General features: G+C 40.1%; 1 protein-coding gene across 1 annotated transcript; it reads right to left on the bottom strand.

Moving 5' to 3' along the window:
• Positions 1 to 236: 236 nt before the first annotated feature.
• Positions 237 to 13,314, bottom strand: LONRF3 (LON peptidase N-terminal domain and ring finger 3; the record flags this gene model as incomplete). Its single annotated transcript, XM_026039021.1, has 12 exons — positions 237 to 830; positions 1,170 to 1,319; positions 1,935 to 2,097; positions 2,736 to 2,894; positions 3,471 to 3,592; positions 4,012 to 4,126; positions 7,312 to 7,402; positions 8,089 to 8,329; positions 9,221 to 9,376; positions 11,257 to 11,379; positions 12,017 to 12,135; positions 12,783 to 13,314. Coding segments are annotated over 12 exons (2,130 nt in total), but the record flags the coding sequence as incomplete, so codon positions are not given.

Here is a 13,314-nt window from a genome sequence, read left to right on the forward strand (position 1 = left end):
GGATTTGAACACAATATACCGAAAAAAAGGAAAAAGACCAAAGCAGCTGCTTGTGCACTGCTAATATTGTTTTCTCCCCAGTCATAAATACAGGGTAATAACACTATAAATAAATAGAGCAACTCATTTTCCTTTAGAGAATGTACACATAAATAATATACATTTTGAAACAAAAAAAATCGTAGTGCAAAAATAAATTATCAAATGGAAGTTGTGAACATTATTTTACACAATGCTATATAAAACCTGAACCATTTGGAATAAAAGACTTTGCAGTTCACTGAAATAATGCATTAACATTGTTATTTCTGCTTCACGTTAAACTGCACAATTTCCTTTATCCACTACAAAAAATAAAAATAAAATAAATTAAAAAACCTCTTAAGCTTTTTAAAAGGTTTATGGCAAACAAGATCACTTTTTGTTCTATCACATTTGTTATTAATTTAGCAGTGCAGTGATTGAATAACCTTCTCAGAGAGAGTTCCAAAAGGAATTTTTTTGAAACATCCACAAATATCCTTTGAGCTTTATAACTTATTTTCTTTGAAATTCAGGCTTGAAACATCCTGACACTCAGAGCTGTAAGACATTATTGCAGTTAGATGAAGTCACAAGAGACACTCTACAGTCAAGTACTGTGGGAGACTTCACAGTTCTCCTCCTCACCATCACCGTGATCTTGTACGAGACATGAACGTAAGGACACGTCTGATGCCATTCAAGCGGTCTTTGAGGGATTTCATGGCAAGGAAAGGGAGCTGAGCTCTGTTCTCAAGTGGAAGCACAGCTAGGACCCACCAGCACCATGCTGGCCCATTAGGGTTAGCCTGCAGCAAGGGAGGAAAGCAGAAGTTAGGTTCTTTAGAGAACAAGGTCTTATTTTTGAGGAACTTGAGACAGTATTTTGATAATCTGCTTGCTAAATTGCCATCTAACCACCAACCTAATGGCTTGCAATTGCAGGGTGGCCTGAAACAAAAGWTAGAGCCAAGCTGCACCTTTTTTAAAATAGGATCTGGAAGGTGGGGGGAGACGACTCTTCTATTTCTAGCAGCAATTTATAGGGTTCCCATTTTCATCATATAAAGAATGTGCTTCCTGCCTTATTGCTTATTCTGTGATTTCTGTCCAAAAAAGAAGTTCTATAAACCATTGATTCTGGATACCTGTGGGTCAGGATCCTTAGCTGGCATTGGACCAAAGTGACTGAGAATTCGACTTTTGAGTGCCTGCTTGAGCGAGTTGAACCACATGTACGCCTGGTCGTAGACTGAATCGTGGAGAACAAGTAATGCAGCATAGTCCTGTCCTTGCACCTGAAATGAGTAAAGAGAGGAGTCACCTTTATGTAAATATCCCATTTACCCAGCACAGAACAAAAGCTTTGTGCAATTTTTTTTTAAATTTAGACTCCTTAGAATAGATCTGTCTCACCACTATACAGTAAAAGATACATCATCCAGAATACTTTGCTTATTTAAAAATGAATAATATAAATAACATAAAAGCTGTAATGGGCTCAGTCCTGCTCCCACTTACCTAAATGGAAGCTTTCCAATTGGCTTCCATGAGAAACAGAGCCTGGTTTTGTGTCTATGTTACAGACTTCAAAAAAAAAAACCCACCACCAACATCAACAAAAAACAAAACAAAACAAAAAAAAACCAACAAAAAAAACGTGATCTAGAACAGCAGTCATATCTCATGCAGGTTCATCTTTTTTAAAGAAAGCATTCTGCCAAAAATGCTGTGCTTATGTGCACAAGGTACATACTTTTCCCCCTGCCCCCATCTTTAACCACAACCAGTTAGTAAATACCACAGTTTGCTTTACTAGAAGAAAATTGCTCAACAAGAAAGGAACTCACTGAAAATAAGATGATTTAGATTTTCAGATTAATATGCTTTATATAAAGTGTTTCTAGGCTCACCTTTTGATCCTCAATGTACTCAATATCTGCTGTATTATAGCCATCACGCTGGCTGTGCTGTATCACCTTAAATCTCCTCTTGCCAATGCTGTCTACAACAGAGCGACCATCAGCAAAGAATTCAACATTTCTTATCTCCAGAATGCAGCCATAGTCTGCAAACCTATTTAAATCAGAACAAAAGCAAGTAAAAAAGCCTTATTCTCTCCACTCTTAAGCCTGCCRTGCAGCTGGTTCAATACCACAAAGGTATTTATCAGGGTCAACTCATTTCTATTTATATTGCTCACAGTACTGTCCTGCTATAGCTCAAATTATTAACAATTGTTTTCAAAACTATTCAAAACTATTAGGAAGATTCAGACTATCTGATCTAATCAGCACTTGGAATACATGGAATTTCTTAAAATAAAGCAGATTTTACATGGCTAAGTAGACTTTCCCCAATGTTTATATCTGGAAATATTTCACCATTTTGTATAAAAAAAACAGTGCAGTTCAGAGTATTAGAATTTAATGAAATATGCAAACTTTCCTCAGTTTAACCTGTTATAATATATGCTAGTTGTAGCTGTAGGTTTCAAAGCAACGGGCGGTCATACTAGACAGGATCCAAGTGCTCAAGAGGCAAATTTTGATCTTCTCAATGTCATTGACTGTCATCATTAGAAAGAAACTTGCTCTATTGGAAGACTATCACATAAATATCTAGAAGCAAAGACCTTTCTGCACCTTCCTCTGAAACAACTTGCCCTGGACCAAGTGAGTAGAGGACATGGTCCAAGCAGGTTGCTCACTCACCCCTTGACAGGATCACTGATGCACATCCCAAACTGTTTGGTGCCAGTCTCCATGCACCGGCGAATCATCAGTCGATAACACGGCTCGAAGATGTGCAAAGGGCACGGGACTGTAGGATAAGCCATTGTGCAGACAAATATAGGAACATTCTTATTTAGGCTGTAAGGAATGAAAAAACAGAGATGACATTTTACCAAAATATCGCAGAGATAAAATACATACAAGTGAAATTGCAGTGTATTTAAAAATCTTTATTTTCATCTGAAATTGATGTCTGGCTAGATAAAATGCAAATTGATATTCCAGTGTTTTTAGCAGAATGACTTTGTTACACTTTCTCATTTTGATAGAAATTTATTAACACTTTTACTACTATTATTTTTACTGTATTTTACTCTCCTTAATCCCTTTTCTTCTCTACACAGTCATTTCCAATCCCCAGCCTGTGGAGCTGCACTTCCCCCCCCATCCTCTCATTCTGGTGCTTTCATAAAAGGCCACAAAAAACAATATCGATTTCTGCAACTCTCCTGAATCTCTTCTGCTTCTGTTCATCATATAGCAGAGTGTCTAGTAACGCTACTCAAAGCACAATTTCATCTGGACTCTGTCCTCTTTGAATCATGTGATACAGAGCAGGAAGCTCCTTCGTCAGCACCTTTGTTCATGTTCCACAGCAGCAGCAGCCATTTGGTAGCTATTAGATACTGGTTTTTAAATAAATCGATTACATACTTGGAAAGCTCTGCTATTTCTTCTTCATAAATCTTTCTTCTTTCAGTGAGTTCCTCTGGAAGATATTTAGCTATCAGCTCCTCCATTAGTACYGTTTTACAGTACTTCCTCATAGCCAAGCACTGCAGCAGAAAAGGAGAAGCAAGCAGTTATGGGATAATGTCTAGCATTTCAAAGTACAGGGCCTCTGCCCGTTAGCTCCATTTTGCTATGTCCGTTGCACACACAGATGATCCTCTAAGCTTGCAGTACCAGGGAAGATGTTAACTGAACTATTCACTAAGCTGCAGGCCTTGTCTCAGCCAATCCCTAGGTCATTTGGCTTCCCTTTCCAGAACTTCCAAATGTAAATACAGTTGTAAAAGTTTGAAGAGAGAAGATTATCCATACTTTGTTAGTCCCCGGGACATTCCAAAAGTCAATTTTTTCCTTAAATTATGTAATATTTCTTTAGAGTTCGGTAATACCAGAGGTTTCTGAAGGTACTACCTGATCCTATTCTGTGCTCTAATTTACTCCGACCAAATCCAGGCATAATTACCTCTGAGAGACCTTCTTTGCACAAGGGGCATTTTGGGTTGTGATCCAGGCATCTCTCAAGGCATTTGAGACAGAACGTGTGCCCACAAGGCGTAGTGACGGGTTCATAGAAGAGCCTGGATTGGAAAATCCAAAAACAAAAGACACCAATATCGTGTACCAAAGTAAAAGAAAAAGCTATTACCAAAACTGCTGTATGTATTCACTAATTTAACTGACGATTCTGCACTTCAAGGAGAAAGTTTTTCTTGCTTTTCATTTCTTTATCCAATTGTTATACTTACTCTGCTTAGACACTTCACTATTGCCTCCCAATACAGAAGGCAGTCTGTGAACTCTGATTTCAGGGAATGCAATGGGGAACTGGGCAACTAACTTCAGATTGAGGAAAGTGAAATCCTAGCCTATGGGAGCAATAAATAGTAGCAGAGGTTGAACTTTCTTAGTGTCTCCAATGAAAGTGAATGAGACTTGCACAAGTTCTTGCACTGCATCAATGGCATTCCTTGTATATGYAGAACTAAACACAAAATAGCTATTTGCAGTAACACCACAGGTAAAAGTTCTGCAATGAAATATGTTATTACTAACTCTAACCTGGACTTGGAATGCAGATTAGTTGCACTACAGACAGTTTTTAACATTCAAATTACTGCTTTTCCAGAAAGCAAATGACATTAAATTCATGTTTCATCTAGAAAAATATCTAAACACTGAAGCGCAGGTCTTCAGAGTATCTCAGTATCTAATCTTTAACCATCTAAGTACCTCTGAGATGTCTATTTTCATGWAGGGGTTTTTGTTTTCATTATTTTGATTATATGATACTGTGATTATATGATATTGCAAAGAAATGTTGCCTCAGCAATTAGAACCTTCATGAAATGCAAAAGCCATGAAAGCTTTTTAAAATAACACATTCAAAACTAGAAAAGAATTTTTTACAACATGCTATCTCAGCATTTTAAAGTCTCAAGTATCAGTTTTAGTTTAAATTTTAAAGTTTAYTTAAAAGTATTACAGTTGTATCAAAGCAACAAACTGAGATTTATAATTTCCCCATGTAAAATAGCATATGTAAGCCATGTTTATTAATAATTAAATATGATTATGTTTAAGCACATAATTGGCTCTTAACAAAATTGCTATAGCCAGTTTATTAAGTGTCATCAGTTACTAAAAATACTGGCATTTAAACAAGAAATATATGAAGATATAGGCACACTTATCTCATTGCAACTTGACTGCATAACTGAGAACCCTTTTGTCAATTATTTAGCAAACAAACTTCACAGCACAAAGGCTACTTATTCCTTTGAACTTTGTAAAATACCAAGCTTGAAATATGTTGCAGTAAGCATTTGTTTCCATATGTAATTAATCAGCAGGGACTTACTTGTTCTGAAATGTTAGCATAAAGACAAGAAATGCCTGTTAGAATGCGTGATCCTGGTCTAGCTCTCATTGAAGCCAGCACAGCTTTTCCCAGTGACTAGCAGGGCCTGGACTGAGCTTCAAGACTTAGAGAAAGAAACACTGCATAAAAAGATTTCACGTCACAGCATTTTAAGCTGTTATAATGATGAAAACCAAATAATTGCTCCTGCTGAGTAATGCTCTCTCATTTCTCACCAATACATTGTTTTACCATTAGTTTCTATTTCCTGCTCCTGCTGGAGTGAACACAGATCAATAACACTTTGCCACTCCATCTGACAGAGAGGTTAATAACTGCTCCTGCAGTTTATAGCAAATAGATCAGTAGGTTACTAGGTAATTAGTTCAAGGTATCTCAGGATCCAAAACCATAAAATACTTCTYGAGAACATGGCAGGAAATAATTACAATCAATTTGCATTGATTGTAATACTGAAGAAAGGTCTCGTGACAGGTTCCCTTAGTGCAAACCGTCATTGTTGTAATGAAGTTAAAATTTACACACCTCAGGATGTAAGGGCTATATTTGTGACTGCAAATATAGAATCAGTGCCAGCATCCCTTAAGCTCTCAGGGAACCAGAAATCCTTAAGCTAATTCCTTTAAGAATGTACTACAGTCTCGCTATTTCTGATTTAACACAGAGGATGAGGAAATAGGGTTAATTAATTTTATTTAAAAACTCTTAAAAATGTGGTTTTGGACACAATGACCATAAACACACAGACTCATTGAAACCACCGAAGACAAATTGTGTGGCTTGCACTAGAGGAAAGTTTTGCTCTTAGCAGTATCAAGGTTTTGGCAGCTGTGTAAACTTCTGGAGCGTGTTCCAGCAGTAGACGGGCAGAGGGAGATGGGGGCAGACCTGATTTATTTGAAGCAGAAGTGAAGTAAACAACACAGCAGTTGTTCCCCTCCAAATTTCATTCTGTTTGAAAGTAATTGAGTTTTCCCCAACAGCATTTAAACAGCAAAACAAAAGGAATCTACATTTTTTCAAGCCTTTCAAAGATAAATAAATAAATCCCATGAAGAGACCACTTGCTATTTAAGAATCTAAAATACAGTGCAAGACTAATGCCAACATACTTCGCTTGTAAGTTTACATAATTAACAAGACAGCAGAAACAAAACTCAGTGCAGAGGAATTTGCAGTAACAAAAACCATCATGKGTATTTGCCAATATTAATGTTTTTACAAAACAAGGAGTGAAATTGATGGAGTTAATAATTCTGTTAGGTTTAAGTCAYTGCTGTCCTTGAGAATAAGACTGTTATTTAACTGAAAGAGGAGCTCMTGAAGCAAGTGTTACCGTGACCTTAGCTAACTAAAGCAGGAATTCAGCACATCACATTTGAGTGCTGGGGCGCGGGGAACAACAACAACAAAAACAAAAACAAAACCTTCTTCTTGCAAGATCCTCATATTGCAGTAGCAGCAACACTGTATTTTACATGTGAACTTAGAATAGCCATAAAACATGCTCCCTGTGCTATTTTATGCATTATATAAATGGCATATATGGCTCTAGTAATTCCAAAGGACAAACTGGTCTTGTGCACGACATGCATGTGTGAGTGGGCGCGTGTAACTGGGTGCAGGGAAATCTTTCGGATGTGTTCACTAATGTGCTTAGCCCCCACATGACCATATCTGTCTTTTCTTTAACCATCACTAGATCAAATAGTTTGTATTCATCAACAGTGCTCAGAAGCAAAGAACAAGAAACATGTTAATGGAATAATCATTGTAATATAAGCAGATTTCAAGTCAGAAGAAAAATAAGCAAGCTAGGAAAGCTGCAGATCACAAGAGATAAAGCTTGAGAACTAAAGACATGTGGGAGAGAACAATGATTACCTCATGCACAGGGAGCAGTCCAGATCTGATGGATCCACAAATTCAAATGGAATATGGTGTGCAGCACTACTTCCCTTGATATCAACTGTATCTATCAATAATAATAAAACATATTACAATTGGACACAACTGCATAAGCAATGCAGAATTTCAAAGAGATTTTTCTTCTGCATACCCACAGAAAACATTTGGTATTTCAAATGTGTTTTGTATTTACTGGCAGGTTACTGAGCTGTTAGCATCATGGGAATAATTCCTATGCAAAGCATCAAATCCAGCGCAAATTAGCACACCTCCCTTTAATTTTTGTGGCATTATGGCCACTAACAGAAGGATGAATTTAGCCTTGCATTACCATCAAAATATATTTTAGTGTTAAAAGTCTACAATGGGACAAATTCTTCTATCATGCCACTGTAAATACATCCCACAGCATGAGAACAAGGCTAGATCTTAGATATCATAAACAGAATTCATGCTTTTAAGCATAACTTACTTATTTTACTTGATAAAGAAAGTGCCAAAGGCACGGACAGCTTTCCTATATCCTACAAGATCCAGAGCTCTTCTGATAAACAATCACTTGACTCAACTTTCTTAGCCCTTTTCAGGCTAAAAGTTATTTTTACAAGGAAGCTGCAGTTGCAGCATCCCAAGTTCTACATCACACCTTGCCTAGATTCAAGATATGAAAAACAAAGTCTAATTTGAAGCTTATTCATAATAAATCCATTGTTTACCTTTTATGGAATTCATCCTGTGCTAAATTAAACATACCTTTCTTCATGAGCTTGCAGGGTACCTCAGCACCTCTCATCTCCTCAGAGCAACACTTTCTTTTCAGAAGGTTGCACTTCTCCGAAATGAGAAAGGCAGACTCTGATACGGAGTCGAGTTTGTTCTCCCCTGAGCAGTCCCTTTTACTCTCTGTAATTTGTACAGATTTCCTCAAAATGCCAGATGTTGTTACATTTTGTTCCTCTTGAGCGGGAAAATTCTTTTTCTGTTCTACACTTATCTGTAGAAAGAGAGGCTCAACATTAAAAACATCAAAATCCTTTTAAAGGAAATAAACAAACACTCTGTAACAAGAAAGACTCTGCAGGTCAAGACATAGCAGTTTGAGATGCTTTGTCAGTGTCTGATTTTAACCAAAATTCTTTTCTAACTAACCCTTCCCTCTCCCATCTTGTCAGTGAATTTTTTCAGTCTCTATGTGGGGCTTTATGGATTGGGCATGAAACTTGATTCATGCAGAAATGTCATTAAAGCTCAGTAYGACACATTGCTAAGTTAGTCTATCGGAAAATATATATTGTTTGTATCAACCAGCAATATCAAAACAACCAAAGCACTACAAGTTTTATTTTAAGGAAACAGAAAACTAACAAAGGAGAAAGTGCATCTTGCTCCTTCAGCAAGACTGATTTCTTTCACAAGGAATAAAATGATCATTCACTATGACTTAACAGCCATTCCAGAGACCATTACCTATCAGCTTGTCACATCAGGTCCCCAGAGGAACCTCAAAGTACATATGATCAGAAGCTGTGGTGAGACCTCGTATATACAGAGAGATGAGAGAACTCTCTCCAACYGACTTCACTTCAGAGGCTTCAGAGGCTCTTTACTACCCATTTCTTTGAAGAGCTAAGGACAGTTACAGCTATCTTTACCTTTCTTAATTCTAACAAAACAAAAAACAACAAAAAAACAGAATAAAGATTCTGTTTAACAAAGAAGAGTCATTTAAAGAGAATCCATTAAGTTATGTTGTGTATTTTGAAATTCAGGGGGRAAAAAAAAAAAAGAAATGTAYTATCCAGTCTCCCAAAAATGTAAAGACGATGACAACTTACCACTGTGAACATAAAACACAAATTAAAAACCGCACATCAGATTTCTTTACCTTGAGCAACCTTTGTAGGCTATGGCTGGTGCCTCCAGATCCCACTGAATTCAGGAGATTCCCCTTTAATCTAGAGTGATGYGACAACAGCTGCAGGATATCAGGTAAGTGTTCCTGAGCATTTCCCGGGATGAGTGAAAACAAACTAAGTAGAAGCTGTGATATAAAACAGAATACTTCACTGCTTAGTTCTTACATTATTAAGCATTCTACATAAGTGGCATAAACATATCCTCCTATTCTGCATTTTAGAACTCAACAGGATTTAGTAACATCCTTTCAAATGCACTTTTTCTGCATGTCAGAAACTTTCAGTGGAGTTAATTAGTACAGAAATCTCACCCATTTAATCCACGCTCAATCAAGTAATTGTCTCCAACATTGTAAATTACAACTAAGTTCAACTATGGGACAACCCCCCCCCCCCCAAAAAAGGCAGTGAAAAAAAAACAGTCTCCATTTGCTATCAGAAAATAAGTGAATCAGCATCAACAACTTGTAGCCATTTGCACTATAGTACAGCTCATCAGATGATTAGTCAAAGGCAGAGAAAGATAGAGAGAAAAAAAAAAAAAAGGTGAATGGAAGATTCACATGCGTTAAAAGAATTCGGCACTCCTGCAATCCTGTGGATACATGAGGAAGCCACGTGATAGCCAAGATCTCCTTTTAAAGCCAAAAAGATTCCACGGGATCATACTCTGTCAAAACTAACGTGGAAGGACAGCTAGCACAAACAGAACGTCATAGCTACGCCTGAATAATTTGGTAAAAAATAGTATGTCATTGTTATGCAAACAGCCTTGGAAATGACCCAACAAAATATTACATCACGGATGAACTCTGCATCTGATGAGTGCACAAGCAATTCTTCCRGTTGCAAGCAGCAGAGTTTTCTTAAGAACCCCACTGCTCAGAAATTAGCTCTCTTGGACAAGGCTATTTGGAGTCTGAATTTAGAAACATATTGGTTGTTCTTGCTTTTCTTACTTTGTAGACAAAAAGCCTCCCAGCATGACTACCAGAACAAATCATGATACAATGATAGTGAAAGACTGTGTGGAACATGCTGGAAAAAAAAAATGACTAAAAAGAACGACAGAAAATCCTGCAGGAAACGGAAATCTCAACCACATACAAAATCTGATTGCAACACAGCCACCCAGGCCACACTTTCTCAGTTASCTGTATGAGCAGAGCTTTACTCTAAGAATTCTACTGAGCTTTTAAAAAGCCTTTCACATCACAGGACTAAGAAGCCCAAAACTTCCCATCCCACCAGCCACACACAAAAGCATGAATGCACTGCCCTTAAAAAAAGAATTCAATAAAACAAAGGCAGAGCATAACATYTAAAACCAGCCTTGGTGTGATTTTAAGTCATTTGGCAACAACAAAAATGGTCAAAGGTAAAAGCATCAATTCTTTCCAGAAAAAATAAACCATAACTAGTTCTTAAGAGGTGTACAAAACAGAACTAACGGTTGTCACCAAACCTGTCTGAGGAGAAAGGTGAAAGATTCCACAAACTGTAGCTTAGACCGCTGCTCAAAAAAGGCTTATTGCAGATCTGCTATACTGCCTATTTAGCATGAAGTATTAGCAAACACTGAAACAATTTTGGAGCATATTTCTTCCTTCACTGGCTTATTCCTTTCCCCTGCGCACACTGAGTCCTGGAGCAGCATATGAGGCCTGAAATAAGAGAGCTGCTGCTCCCAAGCGGAGCTGGAAGGGCGCTGCACGTTGTGTTCTACCGCTCGGTGGCCTGATAAAATATTAACAAGTAACTCCCCCTCTTTTGCACTCAATAATTGGTAACACACTGCCAAGCTAGGAAACAGATTAGAAGTTTGATTACAGGCAATCATAATAACCGGTGGGTGGCAATTATTAGCAACTCCGTTTTATCTCTCTTGTGCTGATGCTAACATCGTAACTGTTTCCACACAGTGTCTGCTTAATGTTTTCTCCTCCCTCTTTACGACACATCACTGAAAATGATTAAGCAGGTCTAGGCAATTTAGGAAACTCACCTTTTGAGCCTCAGATTTGGCTGTCTTGTTCCCAGTATCTAGAGCAAGGCAGAACAGAAACTCTCTTAATGCTTCTTCTGTTTTCCCCAGATTAGCTAACGCTTGTCCTTTCCTTAAGTGTCCCTGAAATGAAATATATCCACAATTGCAGCTTTTGTTCCTTTTGCTGTGAGAATATTCAATTAAAGCAAGATGAATTTACAGAAGATCTTTCCAGAGGTTAGGCAGAGAAAATTCCTTACAACAGTCTCTTACATCTTGATACCACTAGCTTCTGATTTGCAAACATAAATTAAATTTGTCCTGTCTTCAAATACACCAGCTCTTAGAGATAAATAGGATATTCCCTAACTCCACTAAGTATCATCTTCCTGAGTCTAGTTGGTCACTGACACAGTTGAAACTTGAGCAAACTCATATTCCATTTTGGAAAAAAAGTACTAAACTAGTGCTATGACAGCTTATAGAAAAATGTAAGCACAGCACTCATTTTTTTAAAACTTGTTTGTGAGCTTGATATAGACAATAGAAAGTTTAGTAGCTCATCCTCCAGGAAGGGTCTGTCTAGTTTATCATTCTCTTCCCTCACACCAGAAGGGACAAGAATGCCATAGCTCAATGTCTGGAAGTCRCAGGAGTCAAAGAAGTTGCAAGGCTTAAAGCATCTCTCAAATTCAGTTCTCCTTCAACAACATAACGGTTTTGTAACTGGTGCAGCATAAAGATTTTAAAAGCAAGTGCAGCTGAAGTCAGCACTTACTTTCAGCCAGTACGGCTGCAGCCTGCATGCTGTTTCTGCATCGTGCAGTGCATCTTCACAAGCTTTCAAAGTAGAGTTAATCTGGGACCGGTTGCTGTAGAGTAAGTGGTCATTTGGAGCTGCAGCATATAGGAAAAAAAAAAAGTGGCTTATTACAACTATTTAAGAAATACTTACAAAAGCTTTATTTCCTAGAACTCCTTTAAAAACAAACAAACAAGCCAAAATATCTCTTCTTTAAATAACTATGTACTAAATTAAATATGGCAACCTCTTTGGGCAACTCCAGACAAAATGTCAGCTCCGCATTATATAACGGCTGGGAACATTGCATAAATAAACGCCGAGACACTCGGGCAATAAATTCCGAGCTCGGACAGAGGCTCCGAGGGGCCAGAGGGGCGCGAAGGGAGCGTTTAGGGCGGCGTGCGCAGGCTCCCGCCGCGCGGAAGTTTCGGAGTAACTTGGGTGACAGCGCTTAAGCGGGAGGTAAAACCCTTCCCAGGCTGTCGGAATCAGCGGGACGCTAMACGGAGCGTTGCGCCCGCAGCCCTTTGCGCGACGGGCCCCGGGTCCGGGGAGCTCCGCGCGGGGCAGCGGGGTTTCCGCGGCGCGGGGGCGGCCCGCGGGACGCGCTCCCCGGTTACACAACCGGCCCGGGAGCGGGGGCAGGGCGCCCGGGCCGGACTCGCCGGCTCCGGGGCTTATGCAACGCGCTGCTCTCCTGACCCACTTTCCCCGCGCGCCCCCCGGCCCGCGCGCTTACCCAGGCTGAGCGCCTCGTTGTACTTCTGCAGCGCAGCCTGCAGCTTCCTCTCCTTGTAGAGCGCGTTGCCCTCGTGGCGGAGCCGCGACGCCTTCACCTGCCCGGGGAACCACTTGGCCAGCAGGCTGCTCAGGATGACGTTGACCCGCAGGAGCTGCCCGGCCGCCGCGCCGCCCTCCTCGCGGCACAGCACGCAGCGGGGCTCGGCCGCCCGGCCCCTCTCCAGGCACTTTTTGCAGAAGGTGTGTCCGCACGGCAGCGACACGGGCTCGAAGAGGAAGCCCTGGCACTTGCGGCACCTGAACACGTCCCAGTCGCGGGGCGGCGGCGCCCCGGGCAGCCCCTCTCTGCTGCGGACGCCCTGCGCCAGGCACTCCACGAGGCGGCCCAGCTGCTCGGCGCGCAGCTGCCGGTGGCGGGACGCCAGCTGGTAGAGCTGGAAGGCGTCGTGCAGCCGCCCGCCGCGGGCCAGCGCCTCGGCGCGCCCCAGCAGCACCTGCCAGTCGGGCCCGCGGCTCGCGGCCGCCGCCGC

This window comes from Nothoprocta perdicaria, unplaced genomic scaffold (genome assembly GCF_003342845.1).
Source record: "Nothoprocta perdicaria isolate Ctin4 unplaced genomic scaffold, notPer1 scaffold_22, whole genome shotgun sequence".
Classification (NCBI taxonomy): Eukaryota; Metazoa; Chordata; class Aves; order Tinamiformes; family Tinamidae; genus Nothoprocta; species Nothoprocta perdicaria.